The sequence below is a fragment of the Scomber scombrus genome, chromosome 13, assembly GCF_963691925.1.
Source record: "Scomber scombrus chromosome 13, fScoSco1.1, whole genome shotgun sequence".
In the NCBI taxonomy this organism is placed as follows: domain Eukaryota; kingdom Metazoa; phylum Chordata; class Actinopteri; order Scombriformes; family Scombridae; genus Scomber; species Scomber scombrus.
Genome location: NC_084982.1, coordinates 1872717 through 1894747, shown reverse-complemented (window position 1 = coordinate 1894747; position 22031 = coordinate 1872717). Strand labels below are relative to the sequence as shown.

At 39.7% G+C, this 22031-nt stretch overlaps 1 protein-coding gene across 1 annotated transcript in view; it reads left to right on the top strand.

Moving 5' to 3' along the window:
• Positions 1-6659: 6659 nt before the first annotated feature.
• Positions 6660-22031, top strand: part of pde1a (phosphodiesterase 1A, calmodulin-dependent) — a 31341-nt gene continuing 15969 nt past the window's right edge. The window contains exons 1-5 of the mRNA XM_062432222.1: positions 6660-7045; positions 14061-14087; positions 18778-18891; positions 18979-19161; positions 20952-21018. Of these exons, the coding sequence (XP_062288206.1) occupies positions 6678-7045; positions 14061-14087; positions 18778-18891; positions 18979-19161; positions 20952-21018 (759 nt within the window). The 5' untranslated portion in view covers positions 6660-6677. The remainder of the gene's footprint in view (positions 7046-14060; positions 14088-18777; positions 18892-18978; positions 19162-20951; positions 21019-22031) is intronic.

The following is a 22031-nucleotide window of genomic DNA, read 5'->3' as shown; positions in this document are numbered from 1 at the left end:
ACATATTTTTATTTTATTTATTTATTTTTTTTACCAAATGGGTGAGTTGTAGTGATTAAGGGTAGTGATGCCAAGATAATAAGTTTACAATTTTTATAAAAATTTTAAAAAAGTTCACTGTTATTAATGTCAGAGATGAGCAACATGCGCAACTTCAATTCATTTTTGAACAATTTAGCTTTTTTATTTTTTTTTTATAAATGTATTTATTACTTTTACCATGAAGGGACTTCTCAACCGTTTGGTAGAGGCCTATATCTTAATAACTATGGGGTCTGTTTGAAAAAACAACAACAACTGACTGTTGTTATTATTGACACAAGTCACAAAAAAATGTGAAGGAACATTTTTCCATTGCTTTTTTCTTGGTGAGAACATTAAAGGGTTAATAACCCTGTTGCCCTGTCTCTGTCTTTCAGAAACTTCACAATCATTGCTCTCAGGGGTGTGTTGACTTCTTGCAATCAGGTTTTAAAGTACCTGCTGACCGATTTGATAGGCGGCCAAATCAGTGGCCAAACTACAAAAACTAACCTCATGTTGGTTTTAGGAACCGTGTTTGTTTCACCTCAGACAGTGTCTTTGCCTCATGTCTTCACGCCACTCAGTTTCAAAAACCCAAATTAGACCAGTTGTTGACCCAGACTTTCCCCGGATAAACCAGGTCAATTCCGATCAGATGACAGGTCACTTGCAGGTTCAGCACGACTCACTGACCAGCACAGGAGACACACACTTCACACTGAACACACATACACAGATTTATTATGTCCATTAAATTGCCATTAATTTCACATATTTCTTACTTCCTCCCACGCAGCCTGCCTTTTTCTCTTCAGCCTCTTTTCTTCTCCTCTCCTACTGTTTTTCTTTTGTCTTTCTGTCTGTTCTTCTGCCTTTTGTATTCACTATTCTTTTTTTTGTCTGCCTCCATCAGCCTTTTTTCATGCTCTTTGTTTTTCTTACAGCCATCTTATAATTGCTTCTATTCTCAGCTGTGTCATTATTACTAATGAACAAACAAGGGCAGGAACCAACAGGAAGTGATGGTAAATTCTAACACAGAGGTGATGTATGATCATATTTAGTGTCAGTTTGCTCAGAGCATAACAATTAATTTTCTCTCACAGACAATAAAAAATTAATGACGTAAAAAAATAAAAAGTGAAATAATATCAGCGTGACATGAAAGTATAGATTTTGCTGTGTTCAGTTGCTGCTGTGGATCATTTTAATTTCAGCTGCAGTCTTTTCAGCTTCTTCTATTTTTAGGCCTGACGTCTGCAAATTGCGAGGGTCAGTGTTGTGTGGAAAATTCCTCTGAAGAGCCGGTGGAGTATAAAGAAAGCAAGTTTGAGGTCAAAGAGGACAGAATAATCTGCAGGAAATCTCACCGACTGATTCAACACAAATATCGAGAGCACTGAAAAGCCAATTTTACTCCACGTCATTTGGGTATAGATAATTTGATTAATCAGAACATTTGATTTGCATGACAGTTCCATTATACGAGTACTGCAACCAAAAATGATTCTATTGTTTGGTGTACACATTATCAGAAAATAGTGAAAAAGCCTGTTTAACAGTCATAAACCCAAAGATGTTGCATTTACTATTATATAAAACCAGGAAAACTAGCAAATATATATAACATGTATTGTGGGAGTCAATAGGTCTAATAAGAGGTTGATCTGGCCATGCCTAAAGGATGTGTTCACAGGTTGCTGTAATCATTCCTCCTGTTCTTACTGACCATTAGAAGGTCCCTTCATAATGTAATTAATTAATTAATTACAATGTAAGTGAGGACAAAATCCACAGTCCTCCTTCTGTGTAAACATCTATTTAAAAGTTGATCTGAAGCTAATATTAAGCTAATATTAAGCCAAATTAATCAAGTCTATATCTTTCAAAGTTATTTTATCTTTAAAATTGAGTTATATTAGTGCTAATTTAAGTGGAAAACACTGTCCATCAAAAACATGACATCCTCATAAAAAAGTATAGTATATACATCTAAAATTCAGGCCGGCAAAGACAACCTACAGTTACGTTTACGCCATCTAGTGGCTGTGGAAATGCACTCCAGCTTTTCAAATCTGTTACAAGTCACTGTTAAAAAAATAATCACGTTTTATGGCGACAACGCATTTTTGCTTAAAACAAGGACTAAGGATTTTGTCCATCTCTAACACCACAAATGCATTTGAATGGGATTGTCTAATGGTCAATATATCTTAAAAATGTGTGAGTCTGTCCTTTAATAAAACTTTTACAGTTCAGAATAGTTTATATCAGCGAGACATTAGTTCTATGAACATCACCTACACCTGCTGGTCTGCTGCTTTAAGTCCTAAAAAAACACATTTTAAGAATCATGATTTTCAATGATTTTATGCAACTGTCACTATGATCACTCTCATCGTCCAGTCATACTGCACTTTTCCCAGTGACCTTTAATTTGCTTTTTTTACACCAACATCATTCAATTAGGTTATCCACTTCCTGATATGATTCTTATTTGTTGCTAGTCTACTCCAGCCTTAATATAGCAGTATAATCAAAGACCCTACACAGAGTCATAATCGATGGACCTCAGTTTTGAATAATGACTCAGAATCTGTTTCATTTAACTTTATCCCTCTCTCTCTCCATCAGGCCAATCTCTACAGCCAATCAAAGCAGTGAGTTGGCTGCAGGATCCAATTAGGAGCAGGTGCAGCATCGGGAGGCGTGTCCATGGAACCATCAATCACTGTGTGGTGAAAAACCCCAAGACCTGGTAAGAACCTTGGTCTGGTTACACGAGCATTTAAAATGGCAAAAGAAATTCAGTAAATTCAAGTTCATTCCATTGAAATCACAGCTGTCAGTGGATCCCATTGCGGGTTAGTAAATCTGAATATATATCGCATGATGAGTTTATCTTTGATGAATTTTGATTCACTAATTTGCGTGCACCAATAACAAGCTGTGATGACCTTTGAAGGGTTGGAGTCCAAAATGGAAGAAGCTAACATATCTCATTAGCTGTGTTTCACCATTCATTTTTATTTAACCAGAGTATAAATGTCCTCACAAAAAAGAATGGTTAGCAGACAGTTATGAGGCATGAGTCGAGAGTACAAATATGTCTTTTGAGTAAACTCTGTGAGGTTATTGACCTGGTAAAGACTAAACTAGGCTAAGATTAAGCTATCTGAGCAAGCTTGGAGGGGTTGTAATTGACCTCTCCTCTATTTTTTATTGGACACAATTCTGTATAATGTTTAGCAATGGTTTGTAGATGGTTATGAGGCAGGAGTTGACAGTACAAATATGTCTTTTGAGTAAAATCTGTGAAGTTATTGTCCTGGTGGTGACTTAGCTAGGCTAAAATTAAGCTACAGTATCTGAGCAATTTTAAAAAATTTTTATAGAGTTTTAATTTCCTTCTTCTCTATTTTAATGGACACAGTGGTGTATAATTTTGATCAATGGGGCAGTAAACAGACCAAAGATATTAAAAAAAACTATTGTGCTGGTTAGCAAGTTCACAGTCAGCTGACCAGTTAGCCTCGGCTAAATTTCACCAGCCTATGTCACCAAGTTTCTACAACCAAATATTTTGCGAGGATATACAAATTCATATTTCTTTAACATTTTCTGCTCTATCTCAATACTCACACTTCACAACTACACTTCCATTTCCTCTTGTCTGGTGTTCTTTATCTCCCCCTTATTGTGGTAAATTAGGACGCCTCATTATTTGTTACTGCTCACTTAAATCAGACGGAAACAAGTGTTATAAAATATGAATTTTTCTGTGGAGTTACATGCTGTGTGATGGATCTGGATGAACAACTCTTGGAGGGTTTCCGAGCTCCAGTAGCATCTGTTGCTGCTGAAAAAAGATGAGGGTGTCATGGAGGTGAACAAACACAAGCTGGGTTCATTGTTTCACTCACTTACCTCCATGAGGCAGAGAAGAAGTGTTACAGCTTGGATGCTGAATAAATATGCTCTGGGAAACTGTAAACTATTTTTAAAGGAATATTCCACTGAAAATGTATTGTTATGAGGCGAGGAATGTTTGGAACGTACAAATTGGAGGAAAGCGGAGTGTCTCCTCTGCCCTGAGCTTCTGCTTCTGATCTCGACAGGTACAGGTGCTGAGCAGGTAGTGTACAGAAGGGTTTTAGAGGGTTTTTTCAGAAATCAGCTGTGTGCTGCGGCTGAAAGTGATGCTATGAGAGCTCTGAGAATGAACCAAAACTGTAAAGATGCTCACTATTAAGCGCTGTAAAGTGAAGGGGAGCTGCAGAGTCACTGATAATTCTCTGATGTGTTTTACACATTGTCATTTAAATCTCACATACTGTTCACATTCTGATCCATCATAGTATTTCTTCATTTAGTCTCCTCAATTTCAAATTTCCCCACTGTGGGACTACTAAAGGAATATGATAGCTTTGGAATATCTTATCTAAGTGTCTATAGCAAACTTGTGAACCACAAATCGTTCGCGAATACCTCATCAGTCACAGAAAAATGTGTGATTAATCCTTAATGAAGCTTACATTGATTCATCAATGAGCAGAGACAGTTCTTTAGTTTTGACTACATAATGGTCTGATGTAACATAAGACTGGAGAACAAAACTATTTCAATAAATTATATTAAATGTGAAGAATTAACCTTTTTTGACTTTTTGGATAAATTTGGGTCAAGCATGCATCAAAAATGTTGAGGTAAATTGAAATTTTTCCATTTTTGTATCTTCTGGGTCACTTTAAGGGTAAGGGTAAACTTGATCCCCCTAGGGCAAAATTCAAAATTGACACAACTGTATTCTTGTAATAAATGATAAAGAAATATATATATAATAAAAAATAATAAAAAATACTAAAAGCAAAACAATCTCTAAAATAATCTGCAATGTTCCTGTGATTAAACAGTAAGGACAGCCTCAGTCTTATTAGTGGGAGTGGGAGGTACTGGGAGCTACTGGGAGCTGTGGTGTTATACAGTCTGATGGCTGATGGTATGAAAGAGCCTCCCAAAAACTTTGAGGCACATGGCTCAAATTTCAGGCCAAAATAAAAAAGTGATAAGGATGTTTTTACTGGTGTCAGATGTAAAAAAAAAAAAGTGGGTCAAATTTGACCCTGAACAGTATGTAAGGGTTAATACATGGTTTATATAAAAGATATAGACCATAGTTGCTTTAATCAGTGAGCTTTAGAGGTGTTGGTAATAGTGTTTTTTAAACTTTTGACAGGGTCTGCTTCTAGTCTTTCTGCTGACTCCAGCTCCAGGCTTAAAGGAAACATAGACATAGTTTGTGTTTACAAGACAGGGAGGGATTAATGAAAGATGCTATCAAGTTGCATCATAGGAATAATGTATAATGCAGTGTTTTTGGAGATTGACCCATACCCATTTAGGAACTAAAAGTCAGGATTTCACAGGCTCTGCTACCTCAGCTTTGAATATTCTTATTCTAATCAGACTCTCTTAAGTCACCCACCTTTATGCATGAACACTGTAGCTCCCCAGAGGATAAACCCTTTACTTTTAATGCTGCCATGACATATTTTTAAGCTCCACCCTCGGGACAAACTTTTTAGATCCACCATTGATCAGGCTGTGAGAAGGTGTTTTACTCTGAAACACTTTTATATTATAAAAGTGTAATAACCACTGCAACCTTTAGGGGATGCCAGAAGAACTTAACACTGTTAGTCTGGTTCTGCCACCTGACTAGAGAGGTTTTGTGATACTCATTTTTCAAGAACATTACATCACTATTGTCTGAAAAATCCACACGCACACGCACACACACGCTCTAAGCTCACTCTCTCTCTTACACAGCTCAGCACACACACACACACACACACATGCACACACACAAATGGAGACGCCTGTTTGCTGTTTGCGTCTGAATGGAGTGTAAAGTTATGTGTTGAAACTGGGAGGAGGTGAGGAGGAGGAGGAAGAGGAGGAAAAGGGAGGTCTGTCGGCTGCAGGATTCCATCACTCTTAGCAACCGTTGTTGAGTTACCACGGAAACGCTATGCGATTTTCTCTGCCTTTCCTTTGTCCCCCTCTATCACTCTTCTCTCTCTCTGTCTCTCTCTCTCTCTCTCTCTCTCTCTCTCTCTCTCTCTCTCTCTCTCTCTCTCTCTCTCTCTCTCTGTCTCTCTGTGTCTCTCTCTGTCTCTCTCTCTCTCTCCTCTCACTCTCCATCCTGTCTTTATTGCTGGTCGATTTCCTACTTGCGTTGCTACGGCGATGCTCTGGGACATTCAGCTGGATCATTTTGCAGCCGCAGTGCCGGAGTGCAGAGCTGAACTGTGAGCTGTGAAGTGGTGAAGGAAGTCAGACTAAAAAGCTGCTGTCAGTCTGTTTCTTTGTTTCAACTTAAGAAAACAGAAACTACTGTTTGTCCTGTGACCTTTAACCCCAACGGATCAAAGATCAACATTTTGGATTGGCTGAGCTTCCAGGTGACATCACAGGAAGTTGGATAAAGTTATATCTAACCCAAACAATCTTGGCTGTGATTGGTGTTGATGTTTTTACGACTCCGTCAGTCTGAGAGACATTCGGACGCCTCTCAGAGATCAAACTCTGCTTCGTGAACACTTCTTCAAATCCTAAAAAATCCTTACCTCCTTCTCCTCCTCTACACCGAGATGAACGAGGAGTCGGAGGAGTTGCAACTGCTTGAGGAGGTGCAGGAGGCCGAGGAGCAGGAGAAGCAGGAGGAGGACATGCAGCAACAGGAGGGAGAGCAGGAGGAGGCGCAGCAGCAGGAGGTGGAGACAGAGGAGGAGGAGTCACATGAGAAAGAGGAGCAGAAGAGTGAGGACACGCAGCAGGACGAGGAGGAGGAGGTGCAGCAGATAGAGAACACTCAACAGGAGAAGGAGCAGCACACACAGGGGATTCAACAGGAGGAGGAACACACAAAGGAGATGTCAGACACTGAGGAAGTGCAGGACTTTGTGGATGCTCTGGAGCAGAATCACAACAACCAGGTCCTGATGAGACTCAGAGGAATGTGAGTAAACTCAACGATCATTCAGTTCCATCAACTGGCTGATGATGTAATGTTGATGATGTAATAGCACTATGGATGATTGGCGATTATGATGAGAGGATCACTCGGACACTGTTAGTTTTGGAATCTACCTGACAGCTTTTGTGGATGGCCTCAGTGTGGTTGCCGTGGTGATGGCGCGGACCAAGGATAGAGGGAGGACGAATTACAGTAAATGAGTAGAAGACAGTGGGCGTGAAACACCAGTGAACATGAACTGAGAAAGAGACTGAGTGAATGCGTGTGTGTGTGTGTGTGCGTGCGTGCGTGCGTGCGTGCGTGCGTGCGTGCGTGCGTGCGTGCGTGCGTGCGTGCGTGCGTGCGTGCGTGCGTGTGTGTGTGTGTGTATTTGATTAAGTCCGTCTGTCAGGTACCTCCTCTGTATTGGACGCTAACAAGCTAACATCCCAGCAGGAACATTGCAACATCTGTCTTAAACTGGGGCTATACGGCAGCAGATGTAAAACAGCATGCCTTCTTGCTCTTAATAGTTGCCATGGTAACGGTGCAGCGTTGTGATGCAGCAAACTCTCAGCAAAGATAGACAGATCAGGGAGCGAGACGAAGAGCGAGAGACAGAAAGGAAGGCAGAGGATGAAAACACAGAGCAGATAAAGGAGAGAAACAAGTTTGATTTGATATCCTGTTAGAGATTCACAAGTTTCTGTCCATACTTACTCCTTAATAAGTTTAATGAGTGTAATAAGTGTAGAACTTATGTCATATGTTTTTATTTCAACAACAGCATCGTCATGAAGCAGACTTTTCTTAGAGCCACAGCTCCCAACCTTTGTTGCCAACCCAACTTCCATATACCATATGAGCTGTGAGCAAATCTTCCTTCTAACTTCAGTGTGTTTCATTTGACTGAATGTTAGAGGCATGAGACTGTTAAATAATCTAGTGTTTCATTAAAAAGAGATTTGAATTTTTTTTTTCATTCATTCATTTTTTTCCTTTCCTGCCTATCCTATTAGCCATCTTGTGACATCTTGAGATTTATCTTGCAGGCAGGCTTGGACAGGTCTAGAACCCTGGGTTCATTTAGGGTTTTTTTTGATCATTTTTGCAAGATTTCATTTTAATGCATCAACAGCAACATAATTGAAATCTTAGCTGTCAATAGTCCTGTCACAATAATTATCAATTTATCGTACAATAACATAATTATCAACATCATCATGTCTATATGGACTTAACATAATACATGGACATGACCTTTGACCATTTTCTTGACCTCAGTATTGCCACACTTCACATTAGCAGCTAAGAGACTATTCATGTCACATTGACTAAACAAGTAGTGTCCTCCATTCCTCACTGTGTACGTCATGAGTGGAGACTGCAGGAGAATTAAAGGTAAATAACTCTGTCCCCAACCATAATGACAGTCTGTCTACTCTCCCATCCCACCCCCGCCCCCTTACATTATCATACTATTATACTATCATATTATCAGGGGTATTAAAATGATCTTCAAATGACAATAATATCATTTATCGCGATTATTTCTGAGACGATATATCGTCCAACAAAAGTAGTTGTAACAGGCCTAGCTGAAAAAGGACCGGTGTTTTGATTGTTCCTAAAACACATAAACACAATATTTATGAATTTGACATGAATTCATCCAATAAGATTTTACAGCAACCTCCATTTGGCTGTGACTGTCTGTGGACTGGACAAAAACTCTTTGAAACTGTGTTCCATTAGTACAAGAAGAAAACAGCATTCTTTTTCCTGCTCACTGCAGTTAAGATTCCTGCAGTTTTCACTGCACTGAAAGGACATAAACTGGGTATCTTGATCCGCCATGACACACACTGTTAATATGTACAAAACATAGGTAGCAGGGGGTTACATAGGTGTACGTATGTATTGGAAGAGATGGAAGCTAATGTGTTCCGTTACTCGGGTGAATGAGCGACATCAAAACATGCTTTCTGTGTGGATTCCCCACACAGAAACAGTCATGCTAGCTGCTCTGTGAGGCTGTATTTCAGTCATGGATATATTATAAGAGCTGGGTAGGGCCAATTTTATCCAGTGGTCACTCGCAGTATTGCAGAAAAAAATCCCCCTGTGGCCCAAAAAACATAGACCACCATCATAAAAGAGACAGGACAGCTCGAACAGCAGAGCTGAGAAAAGATATTTAAAAATCTGTGATATCATCACAATGGAAAGAATGGAAGAAATCCCGGATGCTAGAACCCCTTTTTTGGTGTATGCGCCAGCTGAGCAATTCTTATAGCATTGAATGAGCACCACTTTTGGTCCAGTATCCAGCTCTTGTAATACATCCATGAGCTTAGCTTTGAGCTAAATGTTAACATACTCACAATGCTAACATGTTGATGTCACTAAATAATTGACCTGGTGATAGCATTACAGGAAATATTAGGGGGTCAACAAAGTGGTTACAGTTAATCCTGAAGGGAACATGAATGCCCTTACATAATCCATCCAATAGTTGTTGAGATATTTCAATCAACTTCATGGTGGCACTAGAGGAAAAGTCAGGGAATAAGCAATAAGTCATTGTCATAAGTCATCTGACAATCCATTCAGTAATTAGGTATAACTTAATCTGGACTAAGTGGAGGAACAACCAACATCCCAATATTGCCATGCCACAGCTAGCGTGACTAAAAGCTAACACACAAACATGATCCTTCAGATTTTCTTAGAAGAATTAGCAGCATGCTTCGAAGTTTGTTCAGTTTGATTCCTCAGTGTCTCTAAAACTGACCACTGCAGCTCACATATTAAAGTAAATGAACACATTTCCAACGATATAGCCTACATGTTGCTTTAAAAAAAATATTTCTGCTGTGATATACAATATATATCACCAGAATCAACACCTTTGTCCACAGACATTAGATCACATTGTGTGTGGTGTTTTTCATGGTTTGGTCCCCTCACTTCCAGCGGAGGGGAATCTTAATGCAGTAAAACATGCCATAATATTTTAGACAAAAGTGTCTAAAAACCTTAGTGGCAACAGTTTGGGGAAGGGTCTACTGTTTAAACATGACAATACCCTTTGTACAAAGCCATCTCCATAAAGAAATAAGAGATGAACACATATCTCTGACTCTTTCAGATATATTTATACATTTACATCATCATTCTTCACATGTCACTGTGGTCTCATTTGTCACGTTATGGCAGACAAATTACCAGCAATGTTTGATTTAATAAAAGTTTCTCGCATCAGTGGCAGCAGTGAAATGAAATGTGCGTTGCATCACTTTAATGAAACACTCATATTTCTGCCCCTTGGCAACTCTTCCATTTAACAGACCCTATTTTCTACACAGCTTCTTCTTTTAGTAAGTAGCTGGCAAAATGGCAAAATAAAAAAAACAGGGGAAGTTTAGCGGCAGAAGCTGGTGTGTTGGTTGAATGAGTTGATGCCAAGAGAAGTGTTTAATTTTGCCAAATCCTATAATTTACACTGGCAAATGAATGTGTCATCTGTCAGCAGTGATTCAATGAGAGAAAAACTGAAGGTGTAAAATTAAAAATGCAGAATTCAACACAGAAGCCCATTGCCTATTTACACATCCAGCAAACACTGAGCAACATTATCCAGTATTCTCTCTTTTAGCTCTGATTTTGGTCTCCACCACCTCCTGAGAGCAATATCTGGCTCTAAATGGTCCACTATGTTGACCAGGTAGTTGCTTACTTTGTCAGTTTGCTGTTCGATGCTGGACAGCTTGTCGAGAAAGAAGTTTGTGGGATTTAAAAACCTAAATAATGTGCTCAAAAAGACTCAATAGACCTGCTGAGTTGGCTGATTTATCTCTGGGTGTTTGTCACTATAAGTAACAATACCTAACCTTCACTACTGATACCAAAAGAGGACTTAGTTGAATACCTTCACTTGACAAAACATGCCAATTGGCTCAGTGCATCAGTTTTAAAGAAAGTTGTCTATGTTAAAGTTTGTCTTAAGATAAAAAGTTTCCCAATTTAGATAAAAACTTTATTTGACCATATAATACCTGACCAAAGAATAAATTAAGGAGCCCAAGAATTGGACCAGGATGCCAACTTTCAATAGTTGACAGTCACACACATTTTTGGTATTATATTCATAAAGTAATGAGGTTCAACAGGAGAGAAGTGGGAATAAAAATCAGCCCAGGATTTTTAATTCCAACCAAAAACCAATCTGGAGACACACCAGCACCTATAACGACCATGTGACAGAGATTATACCATTTAAATTAGAATATGTAGAAATACTATTTATCTAATTGTTATTTACACAGTTTCAGATCAGATTCTATTGTGTTTCTTTTAGTTTGTTGTGAGGTGGATGAAACACTACAAACACTTTTTTCATATCAAACTGTCCATTGTTACACCACTACAACAAAGTACACACACACACACACACACACACACACACACACACACACACACACACACACACACACACACACACACACACACACACACACACACACACACACACACACACACACACACACACACACACACACATGCATGATTCTGATGGTCTGAATAACATGAGCAAGGACACTTCCACACTGCCACTCTCGTGATCAGTGGACAACCGGCTGTACCTCCTGAGCCACAGCCGCGACATTTCATCCCTGTTTCTCCTGCCACCACTTCAGCTGCAGAGCCTTGACTGGTGTTTTCACAGGACTCTGTGGGCTCAGTGGTCCTTAATGTAGTTGCTTTGGTTTCACTGGAATTTAACATTGAACATTGAACATTTTCATCCCCACCTTTATGCCTCCACCTTTTTTCAGTTTTCAATGTTCTCATGCTGTTGAAAGATAGACCCGATAGCCACTCTGCCCCTGAACGATTGAGTCCTAGTCCTATCGTACAGGCAGATAGGATAAGCGAATGTCATATCAATAAAACAGCAATAGAAAGGACTCAACTTGTCTGCTATGACATCCACTGACATGTGGAGTATTGCTGTTTTGAGCGTATCTGCCAAATTTCATCCAAATTAACGACAGAGCATTTGTTTCATTTGGAAACAGACAGAGCAGCAGAAGAACAACCAAACTAAACAAGCTCAAATACTCTGAACGACAATAAGATCCATTCATTCATCATCATCATCTTCATCACCACCTGCTTCATAGCGTGTGTTCATATGTAGTCACTTAATGCACCACTGTGCTTGAACCACTAAGTGCTCTTTTCTTTTCTTCATATCCATTTATTCTTTATAAATATAAACTGTTGATGCTGTCATCAAACAAAAGAGGTATTTTGTGTTTGGAGAGACAACAAATAAGTGTACATATTTGGGGTTTTTGTTGTTGTCCTTCCTAGTTTCCGTGGTAACAGCAGAGCGTTTCAATGCAGCAAACTCTCTCTCTCCTGAGAAGAGAGAGAGAGAGAGAGAGAGAGAGAGAGAAAGAGAGAGAGAGAGAGCAGGACAGCTTTTTTTTTTTTTTTTTTTTTAAATTTCACTTCTTTATTTTTATATATTGTGATCTATAGGAGAATAGAGAATCTTCTTTTGCCTTATTTAATTGTGTATTCTTTGTATTTTTTATAAGCTTTGGAAGATTGATAGAGGAAAAAGTGTGAGAGACGATGCAACATTCTAATGTCTTTACACTAATATTTAACTGTTAAACATGGACTCAAAGACAATGGAATCCGAGTTGTTTGTGTGTATTTATATATGTATATGTGTGTGTGTGTGTGTGTGTGTGTGTGTGCATGTGCGTGTGTGTGTGCTGCATTTTAATGAAAGCTCTTTTTCTTCAGGTCAGAGCATTGATGTAGGCGGTGTAGTTAACCACTAAAAAGTAATCGCCTGAGGTGCCTCACAATCATGTAGAGATCATGTTTACAAGAGTGCATTTATTATATACGAATAATGGTCAAGGACACACAAACCATCAAACGTATCAGCACAAGGACAGAAAAGATTGCGGCAGTAAAAAAGAAAATGTTCATTCTCGGCTCAGAGAAGTCAGAGGCAGAGCGGTGAGTCATTCTACAGAAACTACATCTTTCCTCACCTGTCACCATCACATGCTGCGACACAATTCTTTTTATTTGACCAAAAAGAACAAAAGCAGGTCGACCTTGGTGCCGCTCACCCGCGTTGTACAGGCTATGCAACTCGTTGTTACGTCCCCCCCACGCAGGTCTGTGTACAATTACCCACCATGAAATAACAGGTTCCTGCTGCCAGATTTCAAAGCTGAGAGGTGTCAGAGCTGTGATTGGCTAATTTCAGAGCCAACGGAGCTTTCAGATGCTTGTAGTCCACTTGTGGGTTTATATGTGGTGTGAAAATGTAAATCTTTTTCCAATCCAATACATTAAGTAGATTCAGCAGTGAGCCATGACCATGATGTGACCCACACACCACACTGCTCTATATAAAAGCAATAATAATATAAAGTTCAAAAACAACCCTTCCCATTAAAAAAATATTTTCTCCTGACCTCCTGTGACCATAAAGCATTGTTATCACACCGATGTCTTGTATGTTTACATGCATCTGTGTGGAGATGCATGTAAACTGTTAACACACTCTGGATTTGTATTCCTTTTGGGGGAAAAAGCAAGTCCGCATAATGTAAATCATTTGCAAAGATTAGAAAAAGTCGTAAAATATTAATTTGATAGAACAATGTCGAGTATATTGTTAGAGTGGCTTAACAGAACATTAGGGTTAAACGTATTTGACAACGTGGGACAGTGAGTTTTGTCATCAGTATGTATGGTAATCAGTTGTTTCAGGCCAGTGTCATGTGACCTGCAATACCGAATGTGGCCACTATGCAAATGTCTTCTTGGGAGCTTGGCCATGACCACCTGGGCACGCTCACCTGGTCACATGATCAGTTTTATTATATAATTATCCATTTATGATGAGGACAACTTGTAGGCAGCATGTGATTGGTTCAATTTCAAATGAGTGACTGTTCTGTTTTTGTTTTGTTTACAGGCAGAAATACAAAAATACATCAATGAGGTAAGACACACACACACACACACACACACACACACACACACACACACACACACACACACACACACACACACACACACAGAGGAAGCTCTCAGTCTGAAGTACAGGACTCTCACTCCTCCTACACACACCTGGACTCCCTGTCTGTCCGTCTTTTTGTGGATCTCTATTTTCGAACAGACACGTTGTATAATCTCTCGCACTGTCTTCACTGTTTGTCTGACTGTGTACGTGTGTTTTTCATGCTGTGAAATTGTGCATTGTGTGATATGGGCTATAGTATTTGTCTTTTACTGAAAAGCTTTTTCAAACTCTTAAAAATGTTATCAGTCTGTCAAATACCCCTGAATGACACCTCTTCCTGTTGTCACTCACTCGTTTGACATTTGTCACAGTCAATCCTGACATCCTGGTTCTCTGACTCCCCCTCTGCAAACCAGCTAGAGAAATGTGAAGGTGTCAAACAACAACTACAACAAAAGGAAACAAGAGCCTATCATTTATTGTGAATGGGACCTGCCCACCACAATTCAACACTCAGAAGTGTCCCTGCTGCACGACCTGGAGAAGTTGTTCAACTATATGCAAATGTTCATTGACAACCAATCACTTTTGTTTTGAGTCCCTCAGGAAACTAAAACATTTGTTTTCTTCTCCAAATTATGGAAAAGTACTGTAATTATGACAACTGCTTCCCAGTCTTTCCAACGTTAATTAATGGTTATAATAATAATATATAATATAACTTAAGCTTTTCTATAATGTGACTTTAAGAAGCTAGCTAGTCTTGGCGCACAGGTGGTTGAGTGGTTAAGAGCACATGCCATATACACAGCAGACCCTGGTTCCGGCCAGCGGACCTTTCTGCATGTCACAACCCCCCCCCCCCCCCCCCCCCTCTCTCTCCTGTAATTTCCTGTCTCTCTACTGTCAAATAAAAGCATCTACGCCAGAAAAAATCTTTAAAAAAAAAAGAAGCTAGCTGGTCTTGAACGAGAAAATATTCTGCATGGAGTGCATGAAGTTGTTTTGTTGAGCTAAGATCATTATTAACTGGCCCCTCATCAAAATATGCTTCATTATTACTGTATTTTTCCAAAATGCAGAAGCAGTGAGGGTGATCATCCACAGCAGCAGACTGACTACGAGCAGGTCTTATAGTGACACAGGAGTACTCTGGACTACCTCTAACCTTTCTCAGATGTAGAAGTTCATTGTTGCAAGAAAATGCATGAATAAGACCAGAAGTTAGGAGTCCTAAAGTTAGAATTAACCTGCATCTCCATTTCATGAGTTTCTCCAGCTCAGCCAGTGAGGAGATACTTTTAGACTAAGGATATTTTGTGATGGCAGCACCAGACCAATTTGGTTGGTTGATAAATCTGGGAGCAGCCACTCAGAGGTTTGAACCAGGTTAATGTGGAAGCTCCGTGTTAAGAGGAATCTGGATTCTTCTTCTAATTCTTGCGTCTACAGTGGACCTTCTGATATGAGTCCGGTCGCTGAGTTTATGGTGATCAGTAACCACACATCATGACACCAGAGTTTTTACATTAAGGACCTTTGAACTCACAGCTCAATTCAAAGCCCTCTCTGCCTACAACTCCAGTTACTACTACAACTACTACTCATAATAATAATGTAGAAATATTACAATATAATGAAACTATATGATTTTTCGGGGGAATATTAAATCCTGGAATCTCTGCAGTGTGGAACAGTTCTCTGTCACTCGCTTTGTCTTTCTGACTCCAGCTGTAACCATGGCAACTAAAACAAATTTAATCCAGTTGACAGGAAGATGTTTGGTTACCATGACAGCGGCAGGAAGCCTGGACGCAGTGGAGTCTTGTGTCTCCCTGTCGTCATCCTCCCCTGTTGTAAACATTCAAACCATCCCTGTGTGTTGAACAGTCAAAACAATGTAGACTATTAAATATCCATCCATCCATCCATCCATCCATCCATCTATCCATCCCTTTATCCATCCATCCACGTAGATGCACACACACCCAGCATCTCCCAGCAGTAAAATATTGAGATATTGTGAACATTTATATTGATATAATATATTGAGTGTTTGAGACGTCCTGTTTGTTGTCTCAGAGTAGAATATGTATATATGTTTCATCTATGTGTCCAGTACAAAGATAGGTCCATGATAAGTCCAGAATGGTAAATCTTTTTGGTTTGAAACTGAATTTAACTTTAGTCCAGGCTCACAGACACAGTGAGTATAAAGTCAGGTCTATAAGGCAACGTGTTTATTTCCTGGAGGAGACTCCCTATATTTACTGTGGGTGTCAGCTGATTGACATGAGGCAGGAGTGTCATGTGTCCATCTGGAGGAAACAGATTTTCATGTTCCTGTTCTGTGGTGTGAACGGGACAGCAGCTGTGTGGGTGCGAAGTATGAAGACCGGTTCTTCCTTCTGTCGGGTAAGCAGGTGTATGAAGTCTGCAGAGACGATGTCTGAAGACCTCTGTTGCTCTTTTGAGTTGTGTTCAGTAGAATGCCAACAGAGAACATTACATGGTACGAATTCAGTAAATAGTAAATGGACTGTACTTACATAGCACTTTTCTATTCTTTTAACAATTTCTTTGTACAATACATGTCACATTCAGCCATTCACACACATTCAGACACTGATGACAGGAGCTACCACACAGGTTGCCAACCTGCTCACATTCATACACTGTTGGCGCACCATTGGGGTTAAGTATCTTGCCTAAGGAAACATTGCCTATGGACCGCCAATCTTCCGGTTGGTGGATGACCTGCTATACCTCCTGAGTCACAGCTGCCCTCAATAAACTCTGTCATGCATGAATTGCAACAACTTTAATTTGAGCATAGTAGCATGGTGATGTTAGCTTTTAGTACAGTGTTGTTGTGCCTAAGTAAGCTACATATATTGTATCTGATCTCAGTTGCATAAAACTGCAGCCCAGGCAACTTAACATAATACACATTCCTGCTTTTAAGGCTAAGATTATCTCTTCATAAAATCATTTCAAACAGCCAACTCATATGTAATGGATTATTATCTGTGTGTAGAATATACACAGTGTTTATATTTACTGTATGACCTGTGAGCACTAAACTCTGCACTAAAGCAGCGAGTGAGTCAGAAATAGGTAGACTCAGAAACTACAAGTGGATGCCAGCTTAAGTACACCAGCGTGATTAAAAGGGTGTGTTGAACATATCTTGCAGTGAGAGAGAGTATGCCAGGTGAGTGGATCAACAAACTGGAGCTGACTGCCTTAAATAGCTCACAGGCTGCGCTACAAATCCCATAACAATTGAAGAGCTTTACTGTGGTCAGCATCACATTTCAGTCAGCCAGCTCAGGTGGAATAGATTAATATTAAAATGTAGAATATGTACAGTATTCATGTTGGGCATTTAGGGTCCGACCTCATCACTCCCTACAAAGAAACATTGATCTTGGACAGCAGGGAGTAGGGAGTGATGATACTGACTTCAACTCTTGGTTAAAATGGATTCAGAACCTGCCGCTGGATTCTGGTGTGAAGGTGGGGCTTTTAAAACACTAAATAAACGATGGCAGCAAGTAAGAGTGAGCAGTGCGTCAGCAGGCCTGCAGCAAAGTGTGAGTAAAGCACTGATGGCTTAAATACCCGCCGTGATTAGAAGGAATGCTTTGGATATAGGGCAATATATCATTTAAAAAAACAGTACCAATGCAAGTACCCTTAAAGTGATACTGATACTAACTGAGTACCCATTAGATTCTCCATTGACTTGTATAGAGACGAAAGTCCTTTTGACACCAAAATGGTCGCCCCCTGGTGGCCTTTTGATAGAATGCAGTTTTAAGTTTCTTCCGCATTGGCCTCATTTCAGAGGACCGGAACTTCCCACCTGGGTATAACAGGCGTGTAGTGTAGACACACTTTAGAGTGTTTAGGTGGCATCATGGCTGCTGAACTGCTAAACGCGGTAACTCAAATTCATCACGACTGTGTTGATTGGCTGTGAGCAAGTCCCTTACAAATAGTCATATTTTCTAGCTCTGGATGCAAAAAGGATTGATTGCAGGTATACTTTGATGGGAGACGTTTCCATACTACTTGGTATCGATTTATTTTGGTCGATACCTTAAATGGTATCGAGTAGCGATACCCAGCACTAATTGGATATATTTTACAGTGAGGGGAGTATTACATGTGAGTGGAGCGGCAGCTTCAGCTGGGCTGACTGAACTAGCTCCCTGTTGCTTCATTTACCCTCATCTTTTAAATCAAGGATTATCCTTTATTGTTTACTGAGATATTGTTGGAATACCTTTGACCCCTATTGACAGTTGGGTCTTCTTTCAACTACTTAACAGTTGGTATGTTTATTGTCATTTCATCCACCTTTAAAACATTAAAGGACTAACTAACTTCAATCTGGGATTAAATCTGAAAACATTTCATCAAGATATCAAGCTAAGTTAAACCTGTTTGGTACAGCCCCTGTAAGATGTTGGACAGAACGATCATACCAGCCATCATGTATCTACACCATGTTAAAATAACAACTAAATTAATTACAAAGTCATTATTGTTTTGCCGTAGAAGACTGTACACTCTCAGTCTTCCTCTGTGTCTGGTGTCTGTCTTCTTATATACAGCATATTAATTGAGAACATGTGTGTTCTGTCTTGTTTGTTGTTGTCAGGCTGAAGGGGGTCATGGAGCAGATGGACCGCGGTGTGGTGGACCTGCCAGAGCTCCGCAGGAACCTGGAGCTCGCTGCTGCCATGTTGGATGCTGTTTACACCGATGAGACCAAGTAAGACAGACGGCCGGACGGATGTGTAGAAAATAAATCCTTGTCACTGGTCATCCAAGCTGTGACTGCTTTCTCTCTGCTCTGCAGGCGTCTGTTGGACACTGAGGACGAGCTCAGTGACTTGCAGGCGGAGTCGGTGCCCAGCGAAGTCCGTGATTGGCTGGCATGCACTTTCAGCAGGAGGATGGGCGTGGCCAAACGTCGTCCTGAGGAAAAGCCAAGATTCAGGAGCATTGTGCATGCAGTGCAAGCTGGGATATTTGTGGAGAGGTAAACACTGCTGCTGCCAGACTGAGCTGTGCAGGAGAGCAGCAGATATCTCTGCAGGCTTTTGTAGAATGATAAATGATAAATGCACATGAAAGAATGCAGGAAGAAACCCATAAACCTCCACGTACAAGCTCTCTCTAACTGGTACTAGTGGCCACAGAATACACCAGTCCCTGATTGGCTGGTGGTGCCTGCTAAAATGATCATCAAATACACATGACCTTCATAAACATACTTCTGGTTAACAGTTTAGCTTTGTAAATCTCTGCTCTAAATCAGCGTTTAATGTATATTAAGCTGTAGGTAACCATGGCAACAGCACTGATGCTTTGAAAGAAACTGACCTAACTGACCATAGACACAATTTAAACTATGTAGGAGGATTTAAGCACAGCCTCACAACAACAGTATCCAGTCAACATGAAGTATAAATCTTAAATAATCTTAAATAATCGTAATAAATGTTTATTTTATTTTATTTTATTTTATTTTACTACATACACAAACAGAAAATATTAAAAAGAAGAATCCTGTTCTGTGCACAATAGAAGAAATACAGACAAACAAAACAAGCTTCAGAGTCAAAGAGTCAAACTTTTTTTGGGAAATGAATTCTGACATTCAATACAGACACTTTTTTTGTATAAATAGACAAACTATTGTTAAATGTTAAACTCTCTAGACATGATCTGCTGAATGAGAGTAATACACATAGTTGTGATTTAATTATTACATTCATTATATGTCCAAAAGTATATGGACACCTCTGTCCTCATAGTTTTGGTACCTTTTGGTACTTTTCACGGTTTGGGTTGAGTTCCTTTAGTTCCAGCTAGTATCTTATTGCTACAGTATATAATAACATTTTAGATAATGATATTCTTACTTCAATTTTAACTTTTGTGTTAGCCCTTTCCTGTTTCAACTTCAGTCTTGACCTCAACCCCATTCAACACCTTTAGAATGAGCTAGAACACCGACTGTGTTGCACATCACTGATGCTCTTTTGGCAGCCAGGTTCCAATATCTGCTGGAAAGCCTGAAACCAGAAGATTAGAGGCTGTTTATAACAGCAGATTAATGGACATGGATTACATACTTTATCAGTGAAATGTTCATGTGTATACAAAATTTTAGCCATGTGATGGATTATGTTAATAACAGGGGAAAGTCCAGTCTGCTGATTGTCTAAAACTAAAGAGGAACACTTTCAAATATACAGTCTACTCTGTTCTTTTTAACCTCAGTAGAAATCTGGAGCATCTTAGAACAGAAAAGAAAACAATCATCACATTCTTGAAAACAAACATTAGATCATCCGGGCGACTTCACCCGAGATGTGATTACGAGGTCGAACAAGAAGTGTAATGATGTTAGTGCGTGAGCAGGCTGGAGATGGAGATCATCACAGGGAAACTGAAGTCCAATATCATTAGAGTGTAAATGTCTTGGAGTGATAGAAAGGTATCAGTTCATCTGCTGCAGCTTAATGACGCATGAAATCAAAAAATATCTGCTGCATCGGTACCAAGCATCACTCAGCGTGTGTTTAGAGCATGGTTACTATGGCGACAACCAATCCATCCTGGTCACAAATTGTGGAGGAGGGTGACTGGAGGTCTGTGCAAGCAGTGTTTATATATACATGCAACTGTCTGCATTTATGTGTGATTAGATTGATCTGTTATCGGTGTGTGTGTGTGTGTGTGTGTGTGTGTGTGTGTGTGTGTGTGCGTGTGTGTGTGTGTGTGTGTGTGTGTGTGTGTGTGTGTGTGTGTGTGTGACATCAGGATGTACAGACGGACATCCAACATGGCCGGTCTGACCTACCCTCCCACCGCTCTAACAGCTCTGAAGGTAAAAACTGCTGCAGTCCCATCAACAGGAAGTGACATAAGTGTGTTTGTTTAACTCTGTGAGTGTGCTTCTAGAAATCCTGATGAGCTCCTGGAACTTGAAAAAAAGGAGGATGTAAAGGAGGAAAGGAAGAAGTAGAAAACAAATATAAAGAAGGAAAGAAAACTGTAAAAGTTACGGAAAAGAACTAGAGGAGAAAAGGAGGAGGGAGCAGACAAGGAATTGGATGAGGTTTGGGGGAGGAAAGGTAGAAGGAGTAACATTAAAAGAAGAGGATGAAAAGGAAGCAGGAGGTAAAGAAGAAAGGAAAGTGGAGAAATAAAATAAGAGTAGAAAGTGAGGATGTAGATAAAGAAAGGAAAGCACAGGAAGGAAAGGAGGATGTTGGGAAGGAAAGCAGGTTAAAGAAGGAGAAGGGGACAGGAAAACAGAGATGAAAAGTGGAAAGTAGAAGATGAGAGGAGGAAGATGGAAAGGAAAAGGAGGAGGTAGGAAAGGAAAAAATGTGGTAAAGAAGAAGCAGATGAGGTGAAGTAGAGAGAAGAAGAGATATAGAGAAGGACAGAACAGAGATGGAAAGGAGATAAAAGAAGAAAGAAAGAGGATGGGCAGGGAAGGTGGATAAAGGGAATACATTGACTAGTTGAAGAAGGAAAGGAGTAGACAGAGATGGAGGAGGTGGAGAATGGTAACGACATATTTCCCCTCAGGGCTTCCTGTACAAACTCAGACAAAAAATCAAATTACTATAATAATTATTACTAATGACTTCTGTCATCATATAAAACACATGGAAACAATACAAATAGACTTTTCATAAAACAACACTTTATAAAATACAATTGTCCTTATATAGATATAATCATGAACTAATTAATGATCAGAATTATGAAATTCATTAAGCATACTGTTTCACTTCATCTTAACATGAGTAAATATTATCAGCACACTGCCCTCTACTGGCTGAACGATGCACAACACTGCATTAGATTGAATGAGCAGGACAGTACAGC